The following is a 25,794-nucleotide window of genomic DNA, read 5'->3' as shown; positions in this document are numbered from 1 at the left end:
AAGTGAATGGGTTTGGACAATAAATTATTTGGAAGAAGAGGTATCCTATCTTTCCCATGTGTTATACTGTGGTCTCTCCTATTTTCATCATTTCCAGGCTTGTTCTTTGACTCTTTTCCCTCTTCCCTTCGTTTCCCACTGGGTGATTCAACATTGTGGACTACTCTTCATTAATTAACTCATTAATTCACTAATGTATCAGTGAATCAGTGTGGAGCTAGACTTTGTAAGAAAATCTGGGTGAAGAAAATGTTTCTTAAGAGAGCCAAGTAAACACAGGTCAGGGAATTAATTATGTCTTAAATATTAAGATAATTTTCCCTTACAAAGAGAAAATTGCTCTCTTTGTTCTGTAATACCTTATATATAATGCAGGAAAAGCACCTCGTCTAAGGTGAATTTTCTCATTCTGATTACAAAACTGTTTACAAAGGACATGATAAATTACATACTAATTTCTGATGAATTAGGAATAGAAAGATACTTAACATACTACTTTAAATAATCATCCAACATGATACTGAGTGGTGAAACTCTAGAATCATTTACCTTAAAAATTAAGATGTTACTGATCAGAATACCTACTGTCACCATTAGTTAAATAATAATGGTCTTTCTAGCTAATGAAATAAAGTGGGAAATGGAAATAATAAGAAAAAGCTGTTAGAAAGGAGACAAAATTACTTTTCAATGTAGATCATCTTCATCTAGGAAACTGAAGTGAGTTAACTGAAAAAACTCTTAGAATTAATAAGAGTTCATTAAGGTAGCTAGAGACAATATAAATATACAAAAAATTAGTAACGTTTCTATATACCAGAAAACAGGACATAAAATGAGGGGAGTATTAGCTCTTCATGAAAGCAATTAATAGAAAATATGTGGGATTAAATCTGTAAAGAAACCCAGAGGACTGAAGTAACAAAAATGACTAAATTTTTCTGAGGTACATTAAAGAAATGTGAATACACAGAAACACAGTCCATGTTTAGGAGTAGGAAGACTGACTTATTTATTCACAAATTAATCTGGAACAGTAAATAGCTGAGAACAGCAAAAAGATATTAGGGATAGAGAGCAAGAGTAATGAAGAGGGACTTCACTGGTGGTCCAGTGGTTAAGACTCCGTACTCCCAACGCAGGCAGCCTAGGTTCGATCCCTGGTCAGAGAACTAGATCTCACATGCCGCAACTCAGAGCCCGCATGCTGCAACTAAAGGTCTCACATGCCGCAACCAAAAGAGATACTGCACGCGGCAATGAAGATCCAGTGTGCCGCAACAAAAACCCAGCGCAGCCAAATAAATAAGTAAATATTTTTTTTAAAAAGAGTAATGAAAAGAGTTAAAATGTAATAAAAAGCTAAAGTAACTGAAAAGAATAGTCTAAAAACAGACCCTATCATAGAGCAGAATTCAGTGTATGATAAAAGTGACATCACAAATCAGTGAGGAATGGCATATTTCTATATTTGATATGGGCTATTTGGAGAAAATAAAGTTATAGCTTCACTTCATACTTATATTTATGTGCTAAATAAGATCATTTCCAGATAGATAATGAGTTAAATTAAAAATGATAAGCCTAAAAGAACGTGTTTATTTATGCATTTACTGAACAAACATTCCTCATGTCTTAGAAAATTCTCTATTTACATCTGTATTTAAGTATACATGACAGATGAAGTATATATAGTCTTAGGTAAATCAGTAAGGAGAACACTAAAATACCAGTAGAAAATGGGGTAAGACATCAACAGCCTACCTAAGGTGACCTACAAATGGCTAGGAAACAACTAGAGGGAAAAGTTTACTCTCACTTATAAATTAATGAGTCACTATTCTTGCTCATTAAATTTGCAAAGAGCCCCAAACTACGCACTACCACCATATATACCATGGCAACTTTTTTTTATTTTTTTAAATTTATTTATTTATGGCTGTGTTGGGTCTTCATTTCTGTGCGAGGGCTTTCTCTAGTTGTGGCAAGCGGGGGCCACTCTTCATCGCAGTGCGCGGGCCTCTCACTGTCGTGGCCTCTCTTGTTGCGGAGCACAGGCTCCAGATGCACAGGCTCAGTAGTTGTGGCTCACGGGCCTAGTTGCTCCGTGGCATGTGGGATCTTCCCAGACCAGGGCTCGAACCCGTGCCCCCTGCATTGGCAGGCAGATTCTCAACCACTGCGCCACCAGGGAAGCCCCATGGCAACTTTTTAAATGCTACTGTTGGCTAAGACCTCCAGTACAACATTGAACAGGACATTCTTGTCTGGTTTCTGATCCTAGGAGGAAGTATTCAGCCTTTCATCATTAAGTACGATGTTATCAGGCTGAGGAAATTTTCTTCTATTCCTAGTTTACAAAGTGTTTTTATCAGGTCTGGATGTTAGATTCTGTCAAATACTTTTTGTTTCATTTCCACCATTCTGGCTACTTCTTCTGTGTCTCTTTTGCTGTCTTGTCTTCTTCCACTAATGCTGAAGTTCTTCAAGGCTTGATCCTATGCTGCCTTCTCTCCTCATTCTACACTTCTCCCACCTGTGAGCAATTTCATCATATGATTTTACATACCACCCGTCTGCCAACTACTCCCACATCTCCAACCCAGACCATTCGTTTTAGCCCCTAAGTCATTTCCTAGCTACATACCCAACAGCTCTACTCAGATGTCTCAGACATTTCAAAATAAACATGTCTAAAATAAAACTCATGATTTCCTGCTCCCAACTATGTTGATCTCCTTTAAAGGATCTCCTTTAAAATCTTGATCAACTTCAAGTGGACTCATAGTGTTGGGGATAGCAAGAGAACTAGATTTCCTTAGTCCAATCAGTCTCTTCCTCAAGTCTGAACTCTAAAAGAGTAATTGTTCCATACCTTCTCCTCAAACCTGTAACACTTCTGCCAGCATCATCACTCTCAGCTTATAGTTCTGCTTCCTATTTAAATAAGAAGATGAATGCAATCAAAAGAGAATGTCTATAGAATCTTATCACCGCAGCTATCCATTTACCTGCCTCCATGCCACATGCTCTATCTTACCTCTTTTTACTTATGAATGTTCCTATCTATGCTCCTACCAACCCTGCCACTTGTCCACTGGATCTCATTTCTTCTCCTCTACTCCAGGACAATGTCCTAGCAATTCTCTCTGCTCTATTCTTTATTACCAGTTTTTCCCCTCTACTGGATTATTTCCATCAGCTAAACATAGAAAAATGCTCCCGACTAAAGATCAAAAGCAAAAAACATTCTCAACCCCATATCTACCTCATGCTATCACCCCATGTCTCCATAATCCTTACATTTAATTAGAAAGAGCTGTCAACTTGCTGTACTCAATTTGTCTCTTCTCTCTTGAACCCACTCCAGTCAAGCTTATCTCTCCTAAATTTCTACCTAAACTTCTTTGTCCAAGATCACTTGTGATCTCTATATGTTGCTCAATCCAAGGAGCAGTTCTCAGGTCACATTCTACAACCATTTTACATGAATAATCACTCTTCCTAGAAACACTTATCCCACTTGTCTTCCAAGATAGAGCCAGCTTCTGGTGCTCTTCTGGTCAATAACACTTCCTCAATCTCCTTTGCTGGATACTGCTCATCTCCTCAAACTCTAAATGTTAGAGAACCCCAGTTTTATTTCCCAGACCTTTTTACTCTGGGTTTACACATTCCATTGGTGAGCTTATTAAGTCTCATGACTTTAAGCACCATGTATGAATCTCACATTTATACATTTCGTCCAGACCTCTTTCCTGAACTTGACTTTGCTTCTTGCATGTCTAACAGGCACCACAAAATTAACATAAATGACAGCTGCATCCTTCTAGCTACTTAGGATCAAAACCTGGAATTTTTCCTGACTCTTCTCTTTCCCCTCCACTTCACAACTAATCCTTCAGTAAATTCTACCTTCAAAATATATCCAGACTCTATAACCAGTGCTCACCACTTCCACTGTACTCTTGCCTCTGTTTTGGTCTCCTATGCTGCCGTAATATATAACCACAAAACTAGCTGTGCTTAAAACAACACATATGTGTTATCTTACAGTTCTGGAGGTCAGAAGTCTAAAATGGGTCTTAGAGAGCTAAAATCAAAGTGTCAGCAGAACTGTTCATTCCAGAGGCTCTAGGGGAGAATCCAGTCCTTGTCTTTTCCAACCTCTAGAGGCTGCCCACATGCCTTGGCATGTGGCCACATCACTCCAACTCCGGCTTCCATGATCACATCTCCTTCTCTGATGCCAACACCACTGCTTCCCTCATATAAGGACCCTTGTGATTATATTGGGGACCCACCCGGATAATCTAGGATAATTTAACCATTTAAAGATCCTTAGTTTATTTACCTCTACCAAGTCCCTTCTGCTATATAAGGTAACATATTCACAGGTTTCAGGAATTAGAAAATTGGGGGTGGGGGCAGCACATTATTCTGCTAACCACAGCTTCCTAAGGGGTCCCTCTGCTTCTATCCTTCCTCAGAGAAGTCAGAGAGACCCTGTTAAAACCAAAGTTAGATCATGTCAATCCTCTACTCAAAACCCATCAATGGCTTCCCATGTGACTCAGAGTAAAAAGCCAAATGCTTTACCATGCCCCTAAAAGGCTCTATACCATTCACACTCCTGTTAGATACTTGACCCTCCTTCTTCAAAGCCTCTATATTTGCTGTTCCCTCTTCCTGGAGTGCTCTCCCCTCAAACACCCTCTCTGGCTTGTTCTGTCATCTCCTTTCTGGTCTTTGCTTCTACATCACTTTCTCAGTGAGGTCTTTCTTGACCATCCCAACCACGCTATTTAACACACACACCAACATTACATGTTACATTAGAAGAGAAGGTCTCGAATCAATGATTTAAAAGCTTCTAACTTCAGAAACAAGAAAAAGAAGGGCAAATTAAACCCAAAGCAAGGAGAAGGAAAAAAATAATAGAGTAGCAATTAATAAAATACAAATTACCAAAGCTCACTCAAGAATAAACAGCTAAATGTTTAAATAAACGATCTGAATATCATTATACCTAATTAAGAAACTAAATTAATTATTGAAAATCTTCACACAAAGAAAACTCCAGGGACTTCCATGGTGGCACAGTGGTTAAGAATCTGCCTGCCAATGCAGGGGACACAGGTTCAAGCCCTGGTACGGGAAGATCCCACGTGCCGTGGAGCAACTAGGCCCATGCACCACAACTACTGAGCCTGTGCTCTAGAGCCCGTGAGCCACAACTACTGAGCCCGTGTGCCACAACTACTGAAGCCCCACACACCTAGAGCCCGTGCTCCGCAACAAGAGAAGCCACCGCAATGAGAAGCCTGCGCACTGCAACTAGAGAAAGCCCACACGCAGCAACGAAGACCCAATGCAGCCAAAAATAAATAAATAAATATATTAAAAAAAAGAAAAAAAGAAAAGTCCAGGCCAGATGGCTTCATTGATAAATTCCCCCCAAACATTTAAAGAAGAATACCAGTTATATAGACTTCTCAAGAAAATGGAAGAGAGGGAAACACTTTCCAACTTTTATGATATGGAAATCAGACTTTACAAGAAAACAAAACAACAGACCAATATCAATATGCAAGGCTTACAAGGAAACCGGAGTGTCTCTGGAGGCCTGTTACCCGCAGACCTCCATGGGAGCGGGTAAGGGAGGAAAGAGGTACAGAAAATGCTGAGAGAAACTTTTAGTCAGAAGCATCTCCTTTTAGCTCTTCTGTGCAATTGCTGTGTAAGAAGATTAGAGAATATCAGAAGTGGAAAAGTGAGGTGATTCAAAGGTAGATGGTCCTATGATTGTGAAATAATACATGAATGAGAACTTGAGGCCACAGGCTTCCCTGGCCCGTATGCCTTGGATGCTCATTTAAGAGCTATATATTTTCTCACGACCTATATAGACCAGGCCTGCCTGGGTTTATGCTTATTTGATGCTTGTCAAGCCTGTTAGCCACAAAAATGATCAGCATTCCCATAGAACAATGGGAGAAACAGCAATATGGAAGATAAATCTAAGGAGGCAGAAGAACCAAGAATTTTATAAGTTCTTTCTCAATTTAGTTAGTGAGAAATACCAAAAAAAAAAAAAAGACAAAGAAATGTAGATAAGCAGCAGCTTCAAATACTTAATTCACCCTTGCTTAAATTTCCAAGAAAGGCCATGCATTATACCAGGCCATATGAATTATCAACTGTCAGAAACCTGCTGTTGGCAGGGTTTTTCTATTTTCTTTTGACCAGCATCAGATGAGCTGAAAAACTAAAGTCTTTTAAGCAGCTACCATGGACTAAGACTTGAGCACATCCATGAGCAAGATGATGTGGGGGACATGGGGGGAGAGAATCAGGTTCTTTCCCAAAACAGTTAGATTTTTTCCCTGATAAAAGCATGTGAGGCTGGGCTCTCTCCTCAGATGGAGAGAGGTCCCCTTTCTGATGAACAGTGCAATACTGCAGACACAAAACAGAAGGCAATGCAGGGAAAGAGCTGACCTACTTTCTTTCCTACTCATGATAACAGTAAATCACCAAAAAATGTGGGTGCTTTTTTCTCCCCCAAGCAACAAAATAAATCCACTCTCAGGTTACTTTGCCTGAACTCAACTTTAACACTGCAAATATCGGAGTTAAAGTCACTTAACTGCTAAAAAGTCAGTACTTTAGAACAGAATTTCCCATTTCCAAAAATTAATTTGCTATTGGGTGAACTGAAAGATGGAGAAGAAAACTCCTCTACAGGTTCCATCTGTCACCTCTCCTCTCCAGAGAGGAACAATAAGGTCTAGGAACCAACTCCAGACTGTGGGTGGAGCCACAGAAAAGCAGCCCCCAGGAGAGGGGCCAGGGCTGCCTGAATGCAGCAGTGTGAATGTGAGACCTGAAAAACAAACCGGAAAAACCCAATACATATTCCATACTGTGGACAGATGCTGACAGTAGCCTCAAATGAAGAAACATACACTTTAGATTTTATTTATTTATTGATTGATTGATTGCTATGTTGGGTCTTCGTTTCTGTGCTAGGGCTTTCTCTAGCTGCGGCAAGTGGGGGCCACTCTTCATCGCGGTGCACGGGCCTCTCACTATCGCGGCCTCTCTTGTTGTGGAGCACAGGCTCCAGATGCGCAGGCTCAGTAATTGTGGCTCACAGGCCTAGTTGCTCCGCGGCATGTGGGATCTTCCCAGACCAGGGCTCGAACCCGTGTCCCCTGCATTAGCAGGCAGATTCTCAACCACTGCGCCACCAGGGAAGCCCCATACACTTTAATACAACAACTTTTTGTCTACATGCTACAGCATATTAAACACCATCTTAAACTGGTGAATTAACTAACTAGCCTAGTCAAGTTGATTAACATGCCTAGGGTTTGTTTATCAAACAAGCCAGTGACCCTGGAAGGAAACACCTCAGGACTAGGACCCCCGGTGCCTGACATCACTGCCCACATCAGGCTGAAGAATAAGGAGAGGGCTCCACTCCTCCTGAGAGGGACAGCCATCAGCTACCTTAAAGGAGAGGACCTTTGACCATGAAACACATGGCCAGGGTAGGTGAGATGCAGCTCCCAGAAATCTGGTTTACGCTCCTCAAAGAATTTCAAAACTTTAAATTAGTTCCCAATCCTTTAAAATTGAGAGTTGTCAAAAAAATCTGAATTGCTGACTTCTCTTTAAAAATAATGAAAGAATCTAGCAATAATGGGTTGGAGTGGAGTCACAGTTACCTCATTTAGAAATGGCACATGCTACATAGTTTGTCATTACCATGCCTGCAAATGTCTACTGTATTTGCCATCACTGAACCTGCCCAGCCTTGTTTGTGAGCAAGGGTAGGAAGGGGCCTAGGAGAGAATCTGCGTGAATAATCACACCTAGAGAAACACCTTTTTATCTAGGACATATACCCAATTCCAAGCATGGTCTGGACACTGTCTTGAGGTCTGTTCTAGCAGGAGAAATGAAACTACAAAGGAGAGGGAAAAAAGGTGCTTTCTGAGGGCAACCTAAAACCTGGGCAACATGTCCCAGCCAAACATGACTTATGCACACCATCACTCTCATTAGGATCTACCAGACTCTCCATGTGATTTTTTTTTTCTAGGCTTTAAGATCATTTATATAAATACTCTTAGTAGGTGTGATCAGCGTATGTTAACCATCTGTTTCAGCCAATATGTGAAAGCATTGTCGCTTTTCAAGCATTTCAAAATCAAATGGAGAACCAAAGGCATTAAAAATAAAGCGCTGGCACACCATCCTCGGGCTGACCGTGGTGGACGTTTTGAGGGCAGCCGATCCGCAGCCTGTGTGCCCCGCACCACCTCCTGTGGAAGCTTGAGCTGGCTGTGTAGCTTTCTTCCTTTGTCTCATAACCATGTCCACCAATGAGAATGCTAATTCACCAGCTGCCCGCCTTAACAGATTCAAGAACAAGGGGAAAGACAGTACAGAAATGAGGCGGCGCCGAACAGAAGTTAATGTGGAGCTCAGGAAAGCTAAGAAGGTTGACCAGACGCTGAAAAGGAGAAATGTCAGCTCTTTTCCAGATGCTGCTGCTTCTCCACTGCAGGAAAACCGCAACAACCAGGGCACTGTAAATCGGTCTGTTGATGATACTGTCAAAGGCATAAATAGCAACAACTTGGAAAGCCAGCTCCAAGCTACTCAAGCTGCTAGGAAACTGCTTTCTAGGGAAAAATAGCCCCCCATAGACAGCATAATACGGGCTGGTTTGATTCCAAAATTTGTGTCCTTCTTAAGCAGAATGGATTGTAGTCCCATTCAGTCTGAATCTGCTTGGGCCCTCACTAACATTGCTTCCGGGACATCAGAACAGACCAAGGCTGTGGTAGATGGAGGTGCTATCCCAGCATTCATTTCTCTGTTGGCATCTCCCCACGCTCACATCAGTGAATAAGCTGTATGGGCTCTAGGAAACATTGCAGGTGATAGCTCGGTTTTCCGAGACTTGGTTATCAAGTATGGTGCAGTTGACCCGCTGTTGGCACTTTTGGCGGTTCCTGATGTGTCATCTTTAGCATGTGGTTACTTACATAATCTTACCTGGACACTTTCAAATCTTTGTCGCAACAAGAATCGTGCACCCCGCTTAGACTCTATTGAGCAAATTCTTCCTACTTTAGTTCATCTCCTGCATCACGATGATCCAGAAGTTTTAGCTGATACCTGCTGGGCTATTTCCTACCTTACCAATGGTCCAAATGAATGGATTGAAACGGTTGTGAAAACTGGGGTTGTACCCCAACTTGTGAAGCTTTTAGGAGCTACTGAATTGCCAATCGTGATTCCTGCGCAAAGAGCCATAGGGCATATTGTCACTGGGACAGATGAACAGACTCAGGTTGTAATAGATGCAGGAGCACTTGCCATCTTTCCCAGCCTGCTAACGAACTCCAAAACTAATATTCAGGAGGAAGCTATGTGGACAATGTCAAACATCAGGGCTGGCCACCAGGACCAGATACAACAAGCTGTAAATCATGGATTAGTCCCATTCCTTGTTGGCGTTCTCTCTAAGGCAGACTTAAAGACACAAAAGGAAGCTATATGGGCTGTGACCAACTATACACATGGTGGAACAGTTGAGCAGATGGTATACCTTGTTCATTGTGGCGTAACAGAACCGTTGATGAACCTCCTAACTGCGAAAGACACCAAAATTACTCTAGTTATTCTGGATGCCATTTCAAATATCTTTCATGCTGCTGAGAAACTAGGTGAAACTGAGAAACTTAGTATAATGATTGAAGAATGTGGAGGTTTGGACAAAATTGAAGCTCTACAAAACTATGAAAATGAGCCTGTGTGCAAAGCTTCATTAAACTTGATTGAGACGTATTTCTCTGTGGAGGAAGAGGAAGATCAAAATGTTGTGCCAGAAACTACCTCTGAAGGGTTTACATTCCAAGTTCAGGATGGCACTGCTGGGACCTTCAACTTTTAGATTGTACACCTCAGGCATAAAGTTGTTTGTTGTGTACTATGTTTGGTAGAAGTTTGTCTTACTGTTTCTCTACTAAGAACTCTTTTTACACGTGGTTTGTTATTGTAGCACTTTTTACAAAGAAACTATTCTTTTTTTTTAAATTTTTTTAAAATTTATTATGTATTTATTTATTTATGGCTGTGTTGGTCTTCGTTTCTGTGCGAGGGCTTTCTCTAGTTGCGGCAAGTGGGGGCCACTCTTCATCGCGGTGCGCGGGCCTCTCATTATCGCGGCCTCTCTTGTTGCGGAGCGCAGGCTCAGCAATTGTGGTCCACGGGCCCAGTTGCTCCACGGCATGTGGGATCTTCCCAGACCAGGGCTCGAACCCGTGTCCCCTGCATTGGCAGGCAGATTCTCAACCACTGCGCCACCAGGGAAGCCCAAGAAACTATCCTTGAACAGTTCCAAACTGTACATACTGTATGAAGCTTCTCCTGTCAATGGGTTTCTTATTTCTATGTGCAATTTCGTATCTTGCAGTGTCCTGTAAATAAAGATTAAATTCCACCCTTTTCTTTAAAAAATAAAAAAATAAAAAAGTGCTGATAGGGTAAAATGGCAAGCTTGAGAAAAGAATGCCAAATCTTTAAAATCTACTCTAAATTTATTTCATACAACTTGGTCATCCATGAACTTTCTGTAGGTGATTAAATTCATCGTGCTTATTATCTGTACAGCTACTGACCAGTAGCAGACTTCACGACTGGATTAACGCTGGGGAAATGCTGATTAGATAATGTGGATCCACACTGGCTCATCACACTCATACTCAGATGAAGCAGCTCTCACGGGCAAACTAACCCACATGGTTGAGAATGAGAATAAATGCCCTAGCTAACCTGTGTACCAGTTAGGATCCCAGGTTAATAACCAGGCTTTACTTATTTTGGTCACCTACCTTGAGTGTCAGGAATTATACATATGAAAGAACCAAAGTATTAGTAACGGTATATTTTAAAGTTGGTTGCAGACATAACATAGAAATTTCATTCCTGCGACCTCTATTCTATTACTCCAGTTCCCTTGCTTTATTCCCCTTTATTTGTGGTCAATGCCATCTGACAGGACATTTAGAAAGAGTTTAATGTAAATCTTCAGAGTATGCCCATGACCATTCTCTACCTGGGAAACTGGAGAGGCAACCTCTTCCACCAAAACAGCACTGACACTGCTTAGAAATCCCTGTGAGGGGCAAGGAGTGTCAGGCACACAAACAGGATCAGTTCCCCTCACAGGAGGCAGGCAGCTCATCCAACATTTAACAAAGCAACCATTTTTCTGTGTGCTTCAGAGTCTTTCTAGAGCCCCAGATGCTTAACCTAGCCTGATCACCAGTCTTCCAATATGCCATTATAAATGGAGAAAAGTTCTTAAGCTTTTACTTCAGTAGCTGGCTGAGTTACATTATTAATATCTGTATCATAAGGCTACTTCAGGACATAGCTGAGTAAGGCTTCTAGCTCTTGAATCTCGTTCCCTCTAACAAGATCCAAATACTGGGCATCACAATGGAGTGTGGGTGGGTAGCAGTTATTCTTTCACGCTTCTGGGTAACCATCTGATTCCAGGACTACCACATGTTGCAGATGGCCCTCCCTTAGGGAGGGTGTAGAATGGCCACTGCCTACCCTCCATTTGCCAGCAGTGGAGGACACTATACATTTTTTTTTTGGCTTCATTGGGTCTTCACTGCTGCGTGTGGGCTTTTCTCTAGTTGCGGTGAGCAGGGGCTACTCTTCGTTGCGGTGCACGGGCTTCTCATTGTGGTGGCTTCTCTTGTTGTGGAGCACAGGCTCTAGGCGCACGGACTTCAGTAGTTGTGGCACACAGGCTCAGTTGTGGCTCGCGGGCTCTAGAGTACAGGCTCAGTAGCTCCGCGGCATGTGGGATCTTTCTGGACCAGGGATCGAACCCATGTCCCCTGCATTGGCAGGCAGATTCTTAACCACTGTGCCACCAGGGAAGTCCCGACACTATACATTTTTAATGAAGGGCAAGGAGACAGTAACACATGATGCCTTAAGGAAATATCACTTAAAGTCAAACATAAATTTCTCAAGCTATATGGACTGTGGATCAGCATTCTGTCCTCAAGACGTCTATCTAAAATCCTAAAAACGAAACTAACAAAATAAACCTCATCCCCACTCTAATAACCCAAATCCAATTTGGTGAAACCTTAAACATTGCTGGTTGTACTTCACCTGAGGACAGAGGGCTTCTAGCTGGCTTGCAGACATTCGAACAAGCTTTACACCTTCTTCATTGTTTGAGATGGAACAGGCCAAGTTGGCAACCTAGAAGAAAAGATAAAAAAGACCTTTGAAGATTTTTCTCTTTTAACTGCAAAGAAAAACAAATGTACACCTACCCCATCCCTGACCTTTACAGAACAAATGACAAAAGCACCAAAGGTGTTTTACTTCTCACAGGTTGATTACCTGCTTATGAGGACAAATTTTTTAGCTCTGTGCTAAGGAAATTAAACTCATAACACAGGTCACACTGTAAGCTGGTGGCAGAACCCTGAAAGAACCTAGGGCTTGTAACTCACCGGCTTTACATGGGCTCTAACCTGCCTGAACAGTAACTTTAGAAAGAGGGTCTCCTGGTGTGAGACGTGACAAAAACTAAGGAACCAAGGGCACCAAAGAATCATTGGTACCCTCAAATAAAAATGTACTTTGCAGCTGTTCTTGAAGGAAGGAAATCGAAATTCTAAGCTGCTGTTCTCATTTGACAGGTGAATGGACGCTTACTTTAAGCCAAGATGAGTTTTATTTGAATGCAAGGCTATTTTTCAAATTAAAAAAACAGCATTAACACATCAAGATGGACCCAAGGCCATCCTCATCAGAAATGGAAGAAGAAACAGAGATGATTTCCCATAGTTAAGAGCAAAACTGTCTTTTAACTGGTTTCTCAAAAGCACTGACAGCTGGACTGTTTCCTGAATGACGCTATTTCATTTGAACTAAAATCTTTACCTTGCCATCCAACTACCTCAATGACACTACTCATGTAGCCAGAAACAGTCCTTCCAAGTTGTATCATACTTCTGCTGAAGCTCTGGCTGTGCTGAGAATGTTGTTCCGTAGCGGCTGCTAGGGCTGTGATCACTTACCAGTGTTTCTCAATAAACAGGCTTGCCAATTCCGTTAGCAATACCGAGGACCAACTGAATACACAGTGCTGAGACATATCTTACCCCAGGTGCAAACTGAGTTATGAATGATAGAGGCATAGGCAGTTGAGTATCAGAGGCACTTTCTGAGAATTTAAAATGCCAGAGTAAACAAGGGCAATGGCAATAACCTTTGATTTTCACTCCTCCACCCAAGTTAAGCACATAAAGGCACAAAAAAAATTATATACCATTACTGTTGTTCGCAGTGTTACAGTTAGGGATTATCAGCTTTCTGTAAGACTGCGAACTATCACAATCCTGCAATGCCTAATCACAAGGAGAAACAAAAGAACTAACATGCAACTTAAACATAAAAATGTACGGAAAAAGAAAATTAAGTCAGATCTTTAATGGGTAGGGGCCTTCAAAATCACACAAAAGAAGTAAGATTTATACTCCCTGAACGTTACAGTTCCACTTTCCAGTGTCAACTGGACCTGAGCAAAGAGGCACTTCTATTCATGATGACAGTCTATAGAGATGATTGTTGATTTCTATTTGTTTCCTTTAAAAGTGCTACAAAATATGACCTAAGCTAAATTCTGTAGAACATAAAACTTTTACAAACATTATCCCTCAAATGTACATTTTATGGTGCTCTACTGAAGGAGTAAGCTTAAATTAGATGTGTTTATGAAGCCACAGCTTCTATTGCTTCACTGTCTTTTAACAAGGCATTTTGAAACCAAATATAAAATTTGAGGTTGATGACTGAATTAGCAACTTGGGACTAACAAAGATCCCTAGTCCCACCCCATGCCCACCATTTTCGGAGGCCAGTCAAATGTTAGATTCAGGAAGGTCTGTCACTGTTTCTGCCTTCCACTCTCTAGCCACTACTAGTACAATTTTATATTCTCCCAATTTTATGAATCTGTAAAACTCAGAAAAAAATAATTAAATTAAGAAGCAAAGGATTACAATAAGTATTATCTACTACAGATCAGACACATGAGATGGTGTGTGGCGAATGGCTGAAATGGCTGACTTCTGTACACCATCTTTCCTGTTTCCTGATACAAATCCTAACAAGACTTAGGAAGACTTCTTCTTTATTTTAAAAACATTACTTTAATGTTCTATAAGAGTACACTGCCTGTTTCAGGAGGCCACCCCGCCTGCCCTGGGAGGAGGAAGCGGGCGCCTGTCACTGACAGTCTTCTCCAGATGAATGAGCTTCAATTCACCCTCCAGGGAAAGCGCCACTCACTTCTAACTATGACAAATGTGCAAATGCAACATCTCGACCACAGCTCTCTGAGAAGCTAACCTCATATACTAGTGCCAGGCTTGACTGCCGTGAAAGCTGGGAATGAGGGAAGGGGCTTCCTAAATACCTCTTTGTGGGGCTCGAGAAATCTGCGATAGCAGCTAAGTAGACTGAAGAAGTTTCTGAAGTTTGAATCAAAAATACTCAGAGCAGCTAACTTCCAGAGAACCTAGCAGAGCTGAGACTTTGAAGAGTGATGAGCAACATCTCTAATTTGCTCTGGGAATAAATTTTTATATCTTTGCTACCACAGTAATTTGTGTATTAACAATTTAAACATCTTAGATTCCCGCTAATCTAAGAGGTGGGCTAAGATTGACACTATGACTACCAGCTTTGGAATCATGCGCCCTCTTTTGCACTACTTCTGCCTATCCCATTTAAGTTTGGACCCTGTAGAAGAACACAACATTTCAGAAAACTTTCAACTCCCTGATTTAAAAAAACCAAAAAACAGCCCGCCCTGGGCTTTAGCTGGTTTTAGGAGTAGCCCAGTAATAATCTGTGCTGTGCAGGAAAAAATTGTCACAGCCAGGCTGTGTCAAATCAACAAATATGACATCTGTACATGACAGGAAAGACAACTTTTCAGACATTTAGGAAAGCTCTAGAATTTCTTTACTTAAGTAAAATGTATGAAACAAGGTTATAAGGGGGAAAAATATACCATTATGACAAATTTTCCTCTGTTATACATGTGTTGATGACTTTAAATAAATTTAAAATTTGTTTAAGTCACACATTTTAAGTTGTTTCCCACTGCCCCTTACCCTGGAACCTTTGCAGGAAGACAAGAAGAGATTTGTTTTTGTTCTTGGTAATAAATTAATGACCTACTCTCATAGTAGCCTATACCTGTTGTGGAGGTGAAACAAGTGACAAGAATTGTGGAACAGGGAGCTTTTAAGTCTAAGTAGTGACACCACGACCTGAGTAGCATGCTGTAAAGTTGAAGCTCAAAATCTACATCACTTGCCATGTGATCTTGGGTCAAGCTACCACCTGAGTTTTCTTCTTTACAATGGTTAAGCTCTCTGTACTCTCAAAAAATCCAAATAATAAATCAACTTTTCCAAACTTGTCATATATGAAGAGAGAAGTCCCAAATGCACATCATATAAATTTCAGAACCACTCAAGAAATTTCTAACAATTACTTCCAAACCCACAGAAGAAATGATGATGGAACAGAGGTCAAGCTTCCAACTTTCCAATTTCCAGGGACGGGTGTTGGCTATCTTATTAGGAGGAACAAGATAGCTAACCAAAAAGTGAAGCACACATGGGTGATAGAAAACTTCCAAACTGGACTGTGATGATGACTGCATAGTTCTGTAAACTTAGTAAAAACCATTGAATTGTACACTTAAAATGGGTGAGTTTTATGGTATATAAATTATACCTCAATCATGCCATTAAAAAAAAAAATGTAGGGTAAGCAGGTGAGTAATTAAGGGAAATTAGCAGAGGCTAGAAATGAGAAAGCAGAAATTCAGAGAGGTAAGCAAGCACTGAAAACTGTTTATGAAGAGGAGTAGTATGTGTGCCATTCTGTGGTCAGAACTTGGGTTTTTAATGGGTCTCATAAGGTAGATGCCTTAGATGAGAGAATCTGCACAGAGCTGGGACAGCCAAAAGGCAACATCCTAAGTGAAAGAGTGAATTAAGAGAAAAGTCAACATGAAGAGCAAAACAGTAGGATACTTGCCAGTGTAAGCCCTAATCACTCCCTCAAGGAGGAGAAAAAAAAAAGGTCTCTCCTGTAAATTCTAACCAAAGGCTGGCCCTCCTCAGGGGTTTAGGTATAGAAATTATATTATTTATCTGGCCCCCAAAACTTTTAGGTTTAGGAGGTCATGTATTAGTAGTCTCCGTAAGCAACTGGCAGAAGTAAATATAAATGGAAATTTTCTCTGATGGAAGGTAATCTAAACCCAGGCCTCAAAGAATTCCCAAATACGAAATACTAGGAATGTGAACCCACAATAAAAAATACAGGAAGTACATAAGGAAATAAGGCATCTTGAGCAAAAGGAAGCAAAAGAACTGTGTAATCAGATCCATGACTTGCAGATACTTAAATGATCAAAAGTGGAGTATTAAGAAATATGTTTTTTTACATTAACAGAGATAACAGAAAGTATACAAAGTATAGAAAAGGAAAAACACACTCAAAAATAACTAGGCAGATTTGAGAAGGATCAAAATAGAACTTTAAGAGAAAAGTAATAATGTCTACCATTTCTAGAAATTTAAAATAATATCGACTAGACACTGCTGAAAAGAGAATTACTAACCTGGAAAGTCAAACTGAAGAAATTATTCAGGAAAACCAAGACATTTTCATGACATGGAAACCATAAAAGGAATTAAGAGACATGAAAGATAAATTGAGGTCTATTATTCAACTATGAGGATTTCAGAAGGGAAGACAGGGAGAATGCAAAAGAGGCAATACTGAAATAGGTAACAGCTGAAAATTTTCAGCATGGATGAAACAACTTTCAGATCTGGGAAGATAAATTCTAAGCAGAGTAAATAAAAGGAAATCTACACCCTGAAACACTGAAGTGAAGCTTTAGAACAAAGATGATTTTAAAAACAGCCAGAAAGTAAATACAAATTATCTACAAAGAAAGCTCAGTGAGACTGACTGCTGATTTCTCAGCAGCAACAATGGAAGCCAGAGATAGGGTAACAATATTTTCAAATCCCTGAAGGGAGGAGTTGGGGGGGGGAATCATCCTAGGACTATACATCCAAGAAAATTATTTTTTCAAGAATTAAGCCAAAATAAAGACACGAAGACAAAACAAAGCCAAAATCAATCTCAGAGCATTTACTCCAGACAGATCTTTCCTGCCTCAACTAAAGGTGTTTAATAAAGATGCTTCAGGAAAAAAGGAAGCAATCCCAGAAGGAAGGTTTAATATGCAAGAAGAAATGGAAGCAATGAAAATATGGTATCAGGTAAATTTTATGTAAAAGTTGAAATAAGTGAATAAAGCAATACCAACAGTGTCTAACTCATGGGGCTAAAAATTAAGAGAACCAAAATACTGTACAACAATAATATCTAAGTTAGAGAATAACTAAAGTCAAGGCATTCTAAGATTCTCATATTGTTTCAGAAGGAGGAAAAGATACTACTTAACCTCAACCTCTGAATTAAACATGCATGCTTAAAATATCCAGAGTTGCTACAAATAAAATGGAGTGTATGATTTCCAAATGAGAAGGGGGGGTGGGGAATAGAAGGAAGTGGGAGGACTCAATCAATCCAAAAGAGGGAAGGAGAGTTAGAAATAGAGGAGGAGGAATGGAAGCAGTGGGTTAAGAAGGGGAAAGAGAGAACAAAAATGCAATGGTAAGAATGAATCCACATGTTATAATGATAATAAATGTGTGTGTACAAAACTCCCTAATTAACAGGAAAAAAAACCCTGCTAACCTGAATAACAATAACTAAACATATGCTCTTTACAGGATACATTTAAAACACAAAGAAACAGGAAGGTTGAATATTATTTTAAAAAAGAAAGAAAGCTACACTGGGATGATCAGGAGGAAGCACTGGACTCACAGACTCACAGTCCTCAGTTCTCCTAATATTGTTACTGGGAGGCTGAAGGCCACATGCTGGGTTAGCTCCTCATCACAGCTCTTTGGAACTCAACTCAGCGTCAACTGAATGTTATGACCTTGCCATTTTAGAGGGAATTTACAAGAAAAAAAAATCATGTGGACTCTGTCACTACATTTATTATTAAAATGTTGAGGACCCTATGTATTAAATCATTCACTGCCCCTTATGTAAAAGTCCCAAGTAAGGAATTTTTTTAACATTTTACGATAGGCTTATTTCCCATGAAAAAATGGGCATACTTCTTCCATTCTAAAGACAAGAATACACAACTGATTGTGTGTCTTCCTTTCCTCCATGCTACCAGGAAGTGCAGTGCCACAACCAAACTCAAGCATGGCAATTATAGCTCGTAATTATGTATTATTTCTCTCCTACATCCTGATTTTCTACATCTACCTTATTTTATCTTACATGTTTTTGTTCAAAATAAGCCATGCCAAATCTAATTTTAGGAAGAGGCAGGATATAAGTATCTCTAGTAACAGGATTAGAAATTGTGAATTTACTAAAACATCATAAACTATTTTAAACAGCTTGGCTATTTGATATTTTTAAAAAGGCTTTCATGTGTAGATAACCACCCAGGTGATATTGTCATCACTTCCATTTACATATTATACTGATCACTTAAAAAGTTCCCTATTTCTGTCTAGTCTCCTGAATAATCTGTCAATAAAGCTAGGAAGGGTGCCTGTCTAAAACACTAGTCCATCAGCTCTACTGGTGAGGCAATAGGAGGGCCTACACTCTTTTCTGAAGCAGGCCAGAGTTGGGCAGAGTGCTTCCTTAATTGTTCCTGCCAACACTCCAAGAGAAAAGAATCTCAATGCTCCTTGAGAACAAGATACATCCATCGCCTTCACCTGACCATCCCAAAATTTGACTAGGTGGTTAAGTTCAGCCAAAAACGCTTGGTGTTAAGGTGTTAAAATAGTACAGGGAAGACACTTTGGTCTTACACAACCCCATGCATGGGAAATTACACACCCTTGAAAATGTGAGAAAACCAAGCTCAATATGCTCAGGAAATTCTTCTTGATTCCAAGGTCAGCATTCTTCCCGAAGAATACCCAACTGCTTTCATGCAAACATCCTACAGTCCTGGAAAACTGAAGCTTCATTTGATGTGCCATTTGCAAGAACTTCAACCTACAGTATTGTACAGAGGTACTGAGAAAATATCCAAGATGTCACAGGCAGATCGTATAAGGTCAGTGTTTAATTCAAATGCCCCTTACAGAGGTTTCTTCAAGGTCACTTTACTGCATATTATAAGCACAACACAGAATAAACGTTATAATGCAGATCATTCAATTTGCAGTTAAAATACGCATTTCAAGCCAATAAAGCCACACCCTATGAAGTCCTGGATAATGGGAAATACTTGGTCCTGGGGTGGTGGTGGTGGGGGCATAGCAAGTAATGATAATCCAGCTCAAAATCATACCAGTTACATTTACTTTTTGGTTCTTAATTCACAAGGCAATGAACAAAATACTATCTTATTGTACAGTGTCTCGGGCTGAGGGAAAAGGGATACTAAATGATAGACAGTTTTTACAGGCAAGATTTCATGAATTGTATTTTTCCTATTTCACTTTCAATTCATGAAATTGAAAAAGGAACCAGAAGACAGCAAAATTAAAAAGGGAAAACTGATTGCTCTTTAGCTATTAAGCTACTCACAGCAAAGGAGGTAGGCAAAGAATGAAGCAATTAAAAAGGACACATGGGTGTTGCATTATTGACAAAAAGGTTAATATTTCTGACAGAAAATAAATTTTTCACCTCAATACACTAAACTGACAAGCAACATAAAGAAATCATTAACTTGATATGGGAGAAAGAGTCAAGTATAAAAGGTGTTATCGTTACCTTGAAGCATGGCCATGCCCTTTCATAAACATGAAAGAAAAGCCCTCAGTGCTATATTCCAGAACAGAAGAAAATGGTGAACAGAAGGGCCACCAGCTCATCAATACTGACCCTCAGCTCCTGCTCCCCTACTCACTGGCCTTGAGACGCACAACCTCTATGTACCCTTCACATAAGAAAAGGGGATTCAATACCATGTGGGAGGTAACAGATCCCACTGACAACTGTAGTGTGAGGCAGTCAGAGGTCCTAGTCAGACCCTGAGAAAATAAGAGCAGCCACACAGCAAACACTCTGTTATTTGCTTTCCCAAGTAAAATCACAGTCATTTAATAAGGATCCAACAGGCAGCAGGCACCACACAGCCTTCCAAACGCTATGCCAACACAGAGGGGCTGGAGAAATTCACTTCTGCTCATAAAACCTCACGAGTCAGTATGTGGTTTTTATTCTTCAAGCTAATCTTGTATTTCCATAATGTGGTATACAGAGAAGGTACCATAAGATTCCCATTTCTCTGCGGATGCTATCCCTAATACTACTCAGAAACTATTAATACATTTGAAGCAACTTTACATGACAACCCAAATTAGAGCATAACCTTTTTACACTGTTTTATTTGGCCGGGGTGGGCAGGGACAGAGATCAAGACAAAAATTAAGGAATTTGTAACTGGCTGAACGGCTAACTATATACAAAGAACTGTACAATCAACACAATGATTTCTAGTGGCAAGCTGAAAGAAAGGTTCTATCCTATGGGTTGTCTTAGACAGTATTTTATAAACATATTAGATAAAAGGAGAAAAGACATGCTTATTTTTTAAAAAAGAAAGAAATGATACAAGTGTGGAAGGGGCTGTCAATAATATGAAGAGCAATGCCAGCAATAGTCCTGACAGGACAGAACACTAGACTGAATCTAAGAAGTTTATACTGGATGAGTGTCAAAACAGAGAGAGCCAAACAACCAACTGCACCCACACAGACCAGGATGGAGAAGATGGAATTGAGCAGCAGCACCTCTGGAAGCAAAATCCTGGAGCTGATTGACTGTGAGGTCACTGCCCAAAAGCCAATGGAAGCTTTGGCTGCTCTATCTCCATCCGCCCGCTCTTGCAGCAGGTGTTCAATAAGGACTGGCACTTAAGTGGCGAGCATTCGGAGAAGAGGCAAAATGAAGAGAGCCTCTCAAAGGCCTGAAGAAATCAGCTAGACTAGTGCTGTCCAACAGGAATACAATGTGAGCCACATTAAGAGGTGAGATTAGAAAAAATAATATTTAATCTCAAGATAATATATTTCAACATGTAATCAATAAAAAAGATAATGAAATCTTTTACATTCTTTTTCCATGCCACATCTTTGAAATCAGGTGTCTATTTTCACCTATAGCTCCTCTCAATTCATTTGTGTGCAGCAGTAAAAAGATGGACAGGGAGTGTTCCAGAGAAGGAGACTGTGGCTCCCCTTTCCTAACAACCAGAGAATCCACCAGTGGAAGGTGCTGCCTCTGGAAGGAGGGAGTTTCCCACTATAGAATGAGTCTAAGAAAGGTAAGTGTCAATACACGGATATTAAACAGAAGCGGGTTTATACACCAGAGGGAGAACCAATGATTCTATGAGAAAGAACCATTCACCTCGGAGAGAAGAGATGGACTCAATCAGAAAACTGGGCTCCTAACGGGTGAACCTCCAGGGAAAAGTAAAACCAAACAATGCAAGGAACACCAGATAAAACAAGTGGTAAATCACTGGGTAAATGGCCACAAACAGGATCTACATAAAGCTGTAGGAAACAAACCTGCCCTGTCTTACCTCTTCCATGTGGTGTTCATGGCCGGGTAGCAAGCTACCCGAAAACCATGCCCTCCACATTCCTGCAAGATGGGGAGGTGTTGTATAATAAAAAAAATGTCTGGTCTTTGCACTGTATTCCTGGGAGGAAACTTCTAAATCCTTGAGAGATTTCAGGAGTGACAGGAGTGTCTTTCTTATTCATCATTTATGCTAACGAGGTAACTCCAGGTGAGCCCCTATATATGTTAGACTAATGAGATGACTGAGGATGGGGAGGCCACCATGCCAACCATGTGATTAGAGGATGGGGGCTTTCAGGAAAAACCAAGGTCCACGGAAGGAAGGGATTCTATCAGTCATACCTACGTAATGAAATCTCAGTAAAAACTCTGGATGCTGAAACTCAGTGGAGCTTCCTGGCTGAACCATCAATGTGCCAGGAGAGTGACATACCCTGATCCACGGGGAGAGGACAGGAAACTCTGTCTTTGAGACCTTCCCACACTTTACCCTATGTGTCTCTTCATTTGGATGGACCTGATTTGTATCCTTTACAATAAAATGCAGTCATAAGGATAGCACTCTCCTGAATTCTATGAGTTGTCCTGTCAAATTACTGAACCTGAAGTGGGCCATGGAAACCCTCCAAATTTGTAGCTAGTTGATCAGAAGAGCAGGTGGACTGGGGACCCTCAAACTTGCAGCTGGCATTTGAAATGAGGGCAGTCTTGTGAAGAAGGGATGAGAGGTCATGGGAACCCTTGAATTTGTAGACAGTTGGGTCAGAAGTACACGTGGGCTGGGGACTCCCCTAACTTGCAGTTGGCATCTATAGTGAGGGCAATCTTACTGGAAATTATGCCCTTTACCTGTGGAGTCTGTGCTAATTCCAGGTGGTTAGTGATAGAATTGTATTTCAATATTTTAGGAGGACAAACATATCTGGCAGAATTCTCAGTGGCTGCAGAATCTGAGCCCTTCCTTTCCTGCCAGAGGCCTATCACCACCAGCCCTTCCCATCTTTCACATAGCACCCTTACTCCCCCTAAACCCCAGGAAAAATGGCAAATGGCCCCTAAAACCGAAGTTGGCCTGCAGAAATTTACTCCACTTAAGAGGGGGAACTAATAAAAAGAAAGGAAGATGTCAGGAGATTAACAAAATAATCACAATAAAGTATTTTACCTTTGCTTAAAACAAGTCTCTCACTAATTCAGTGTTTCATTATAATACAAAAGTACTAGTGTGGGGAGGAGAAGGCTTGTCATTGAAGAATGAAGTTCTGCCTTGAATCAGGAATTTGAGGCTTCTATAACAAACACTTTAAAAATTCATTTCCTTTCCATGCACACATGCAATTATATACCCTAGGATCTCTATTACCATAAATGTAATTTAAATGTTTGCAGAATGATACTACAAGGCCTTTGGTTATGCCTCAAGCAATGAAAAGCCATGTGTCATTTAATACACATATATTATGTGTGTGGGATGATGGGGGTGGAGGGCATGGAGAGGGGAGAGAGGTGAGAAAGGAGTCAGAAGTGAGTTGTGACAGGGACTATCAAAATCTAAACATTAAGGGGCCCTTGGTTAGTTCAGAATGAAATAAAAAGTATAAGCATGGACAAAGTTCCTGGAGCAAGGTCTCCAAACCCACCAGGTCCATCTAGTGCTTCTTACTGGGCATAAGGCTGTCCACTACGCCAGTAGGCTTGAGTGGCACAGCCCTCATTGTGGGAGGAATGCAAGTTACTTAACCTCTCTAAGCCTGTTTCCTTACCTGAGAATGTGGAAGGTACATTGTATTTGCATATACATGGTACACAGCAGGTGCTCAACAAGTGTCAGTTCTGTTGGATGGAGAGGCTGAGGACTGTATGGCAGGTCCTTATAAAGAGCCCTCCAGCTGTAGAACAGAAAAGGGCTGCCCTGTGAGGTTCAGCCTGCCATACTCTTTCAGATGCCCTTTCCCATGCCATTACTGCTACCTGTTACCCAAGGCCATGGGCTGGCAGTGTTCTTGCTTCCTGCCTCACAGGCACGCTTTCTAAGATGTAGGTTACTTACAGGAGGTTGGCTTCCTGAAGACAATCTTTGTGAAGACAATCTTTGTACATTTGGAGGTTACACCTCATGCAGTCATATGACTACTGTGAAAAGATTATGCTTAATGGATACACAAAATGCAAGTCTTCTACCAAATGCCAGAATCAGTGACTTGAATAGCAGACTGACCTACGTATTCTGCACATAATTAATTCAGATGACAGTAACGATTAATGTTCAAAGAAAACTAGATTTAAAATTAGTAACACATTTAATGTGATAACTGATGTTTTCCTTAGAATATTTTTATGGTACTAACCTGGCCTAATGTCACTATAAATCCAAATGTACAAGAAACACATTATACATAAAAGGCCCATTTTCTGTTCTTACATAATGACCAACTTACCAAATGGTCTACGGAATATCTCTTCCAAATACTAGATGTTTTACATTAGGGTTACAAAATTAAATAAGTTGGGTATATGCTTACAGTGTGTCAAATTTTTGAAATAAAGTAATAATGAAATCAATTAAACAGTAACATAATTTCAGTAATCAAAAGGTAGGAGGCAAGCCTAACTTACCTGGAAATTAAATAGCAACTCACTCTTTCTTCTTGTCGCCAAAAAAACCAACCACTAACATACAGATGTCTACTGTTCAAACATATCTAATTAGCAGCACATTAGGGCTCAGTTTCTTCAATTTTTTTTTTTTGGCTGTGCCATGTGACCTGGCTTGTGGGACCTTAGTTCCCCAACCAGGGATTGAACCTGCGCCCTCGGCAGTGAAAGCGCAGAGTCTTAACCACTGGACCACCTGGGAATTCCCAATTTCTACAATTTTAAAACAAGATGATGGAGCTGAGTCTGTGTCTCAGGCAAAGGGTTAAGCACTTGACATACATCCTCTCTTTGAGATCTCAAAATAATCCCTAGATAGGCATGATTAGTATCTTCATTTTACAGTAAGAAATGGGAATTCAGAGGGGTTCAGTAATTTGCCAGGATGCAAGCCCAGGCAGTATGACTCCTAAGCTCCAGCTTCTAGCCACTACTTTCTACAGTGTCTTCTGAGTTTAAGCATGTCATGATCTATCTTTATTCGCATTAACACTAAGTGGAGATGTTAAGTTTCCAGGATAAAGACTACCTATATTTAATTATGTATATAATTAATGTAAACTGACCAAAATGGTAGTTTTGGATAGACGTTAATAATGAAAGACTTTCATCTTACACATATTGTACATTAGATGAGCCCCTAAATTTTTCTGCTGATTAAATACTGTGGTTAAAAATCACCACAGTCCACCAAGTTACACATAATTAATAAAACTGCTAATACACTTACCTCAATTAATTTGTTGGCATGTTCACGGAAAACTTGGGCATATTCTTTAACTTCTTTCTCATTTCCATTCTTTGCAGCTTCAATCAATACTAAAAGTGGAACGTTGGTTTCCAGAAATGAATCTGAAACATGGTCCATGACAGCTTTGCGGAGCTAATAATTAAATTGTAAAAATTTGATTTTATTTCTACCAAGAAGCTAGATTGCTTTTTTCCTCTGGCACTTTTAAATCTAATGGAAGCTCATGACAGTTTGGCTGCACTTATATGAGGACCCCTCATGTAAGCCATGCAGTTATATAATCTGCAACACAGGAAACACAATTGTGGAGATAACAGCTTATACTACAGTTATAGCATTTCAGCAACAGAATCTCAGTTTTCAAAATAAAATCCTTTTTTTCTTGGGAATTACAAAACTAAAGCTTGTATCTTAAAGGAATAATAAAAAACTGAACAGAAAACAGCTCTAGATTCAATTGGCACATAGCCTTGAAATATATATATAATCAGCCTGATTGGCTAAATAAAACTGAGAAGGGAGAAAAAAAGCACTTTCTGGTTTATCTGAACAGGGTGAGCACACTATGAACCTTA

General features: G+C 40.3%; 2 protein-coding genes across 2 annotated transcripts in view; one reads left to right on the top strand and one right to left on the bottom strand.

The window, feature by feature from the left end:
* CTNNA1 (catenin alpha 1) overlaps positions 1 to 25,794 on the bottom strand; it is a 188,116-nt gene that overhangs the window by 22,589 nt on the left and 139,733 nt on the right. Inside the window, exons 9-10 of the mRNA XM_059917194.1 lie at positions 25,199 to 25,351; positions 12,220 to 12,312 (exon numbers count right to left, since the gene is read on the bottom strand). Coding sequence (XP_059773177.1) covers positions 12,220 to 12,312; positions 25,199 to 25,351 — 246 coding nt within the window. The remainder of the gene's footprint in view (positions 1 to 12,219; positions 12,313 to 25,198; positions 25,352 to 25,794) is intronic.
* Positions 8,325 to 9,973, top strand: LOC132363809 (importin subunit alpha-1-like). Its single transcript, XM_059919505.1, is given in 1 exon segment — positions 8,325 to 9,973. A coding segment is annotated over 1 exon segment (1,590 nt). The 5' UTR covers positions 8,325 to 8,383.

The sequence above is a fragment of the Balaenoptera ricei genome, chromosome 3 (assembly GCF_028023285.1).
Source record: "Balaenoptera ricei isolate mBalRic1 chromosome 3, mBalRic1.hap2, whole genome shotgun sequence".
NCBI lineage: Eukaryota > Metazoa > Chordata > Mammalia > Artiodactyla > Balaenopteridae > Balaenoptera > Balaenoptera ricei.
The sequence above is the reverse complement of the archived record's forward strand: the minus strand, read 5'-3'. Positions and strand labels throughout refer to the sequence as shown.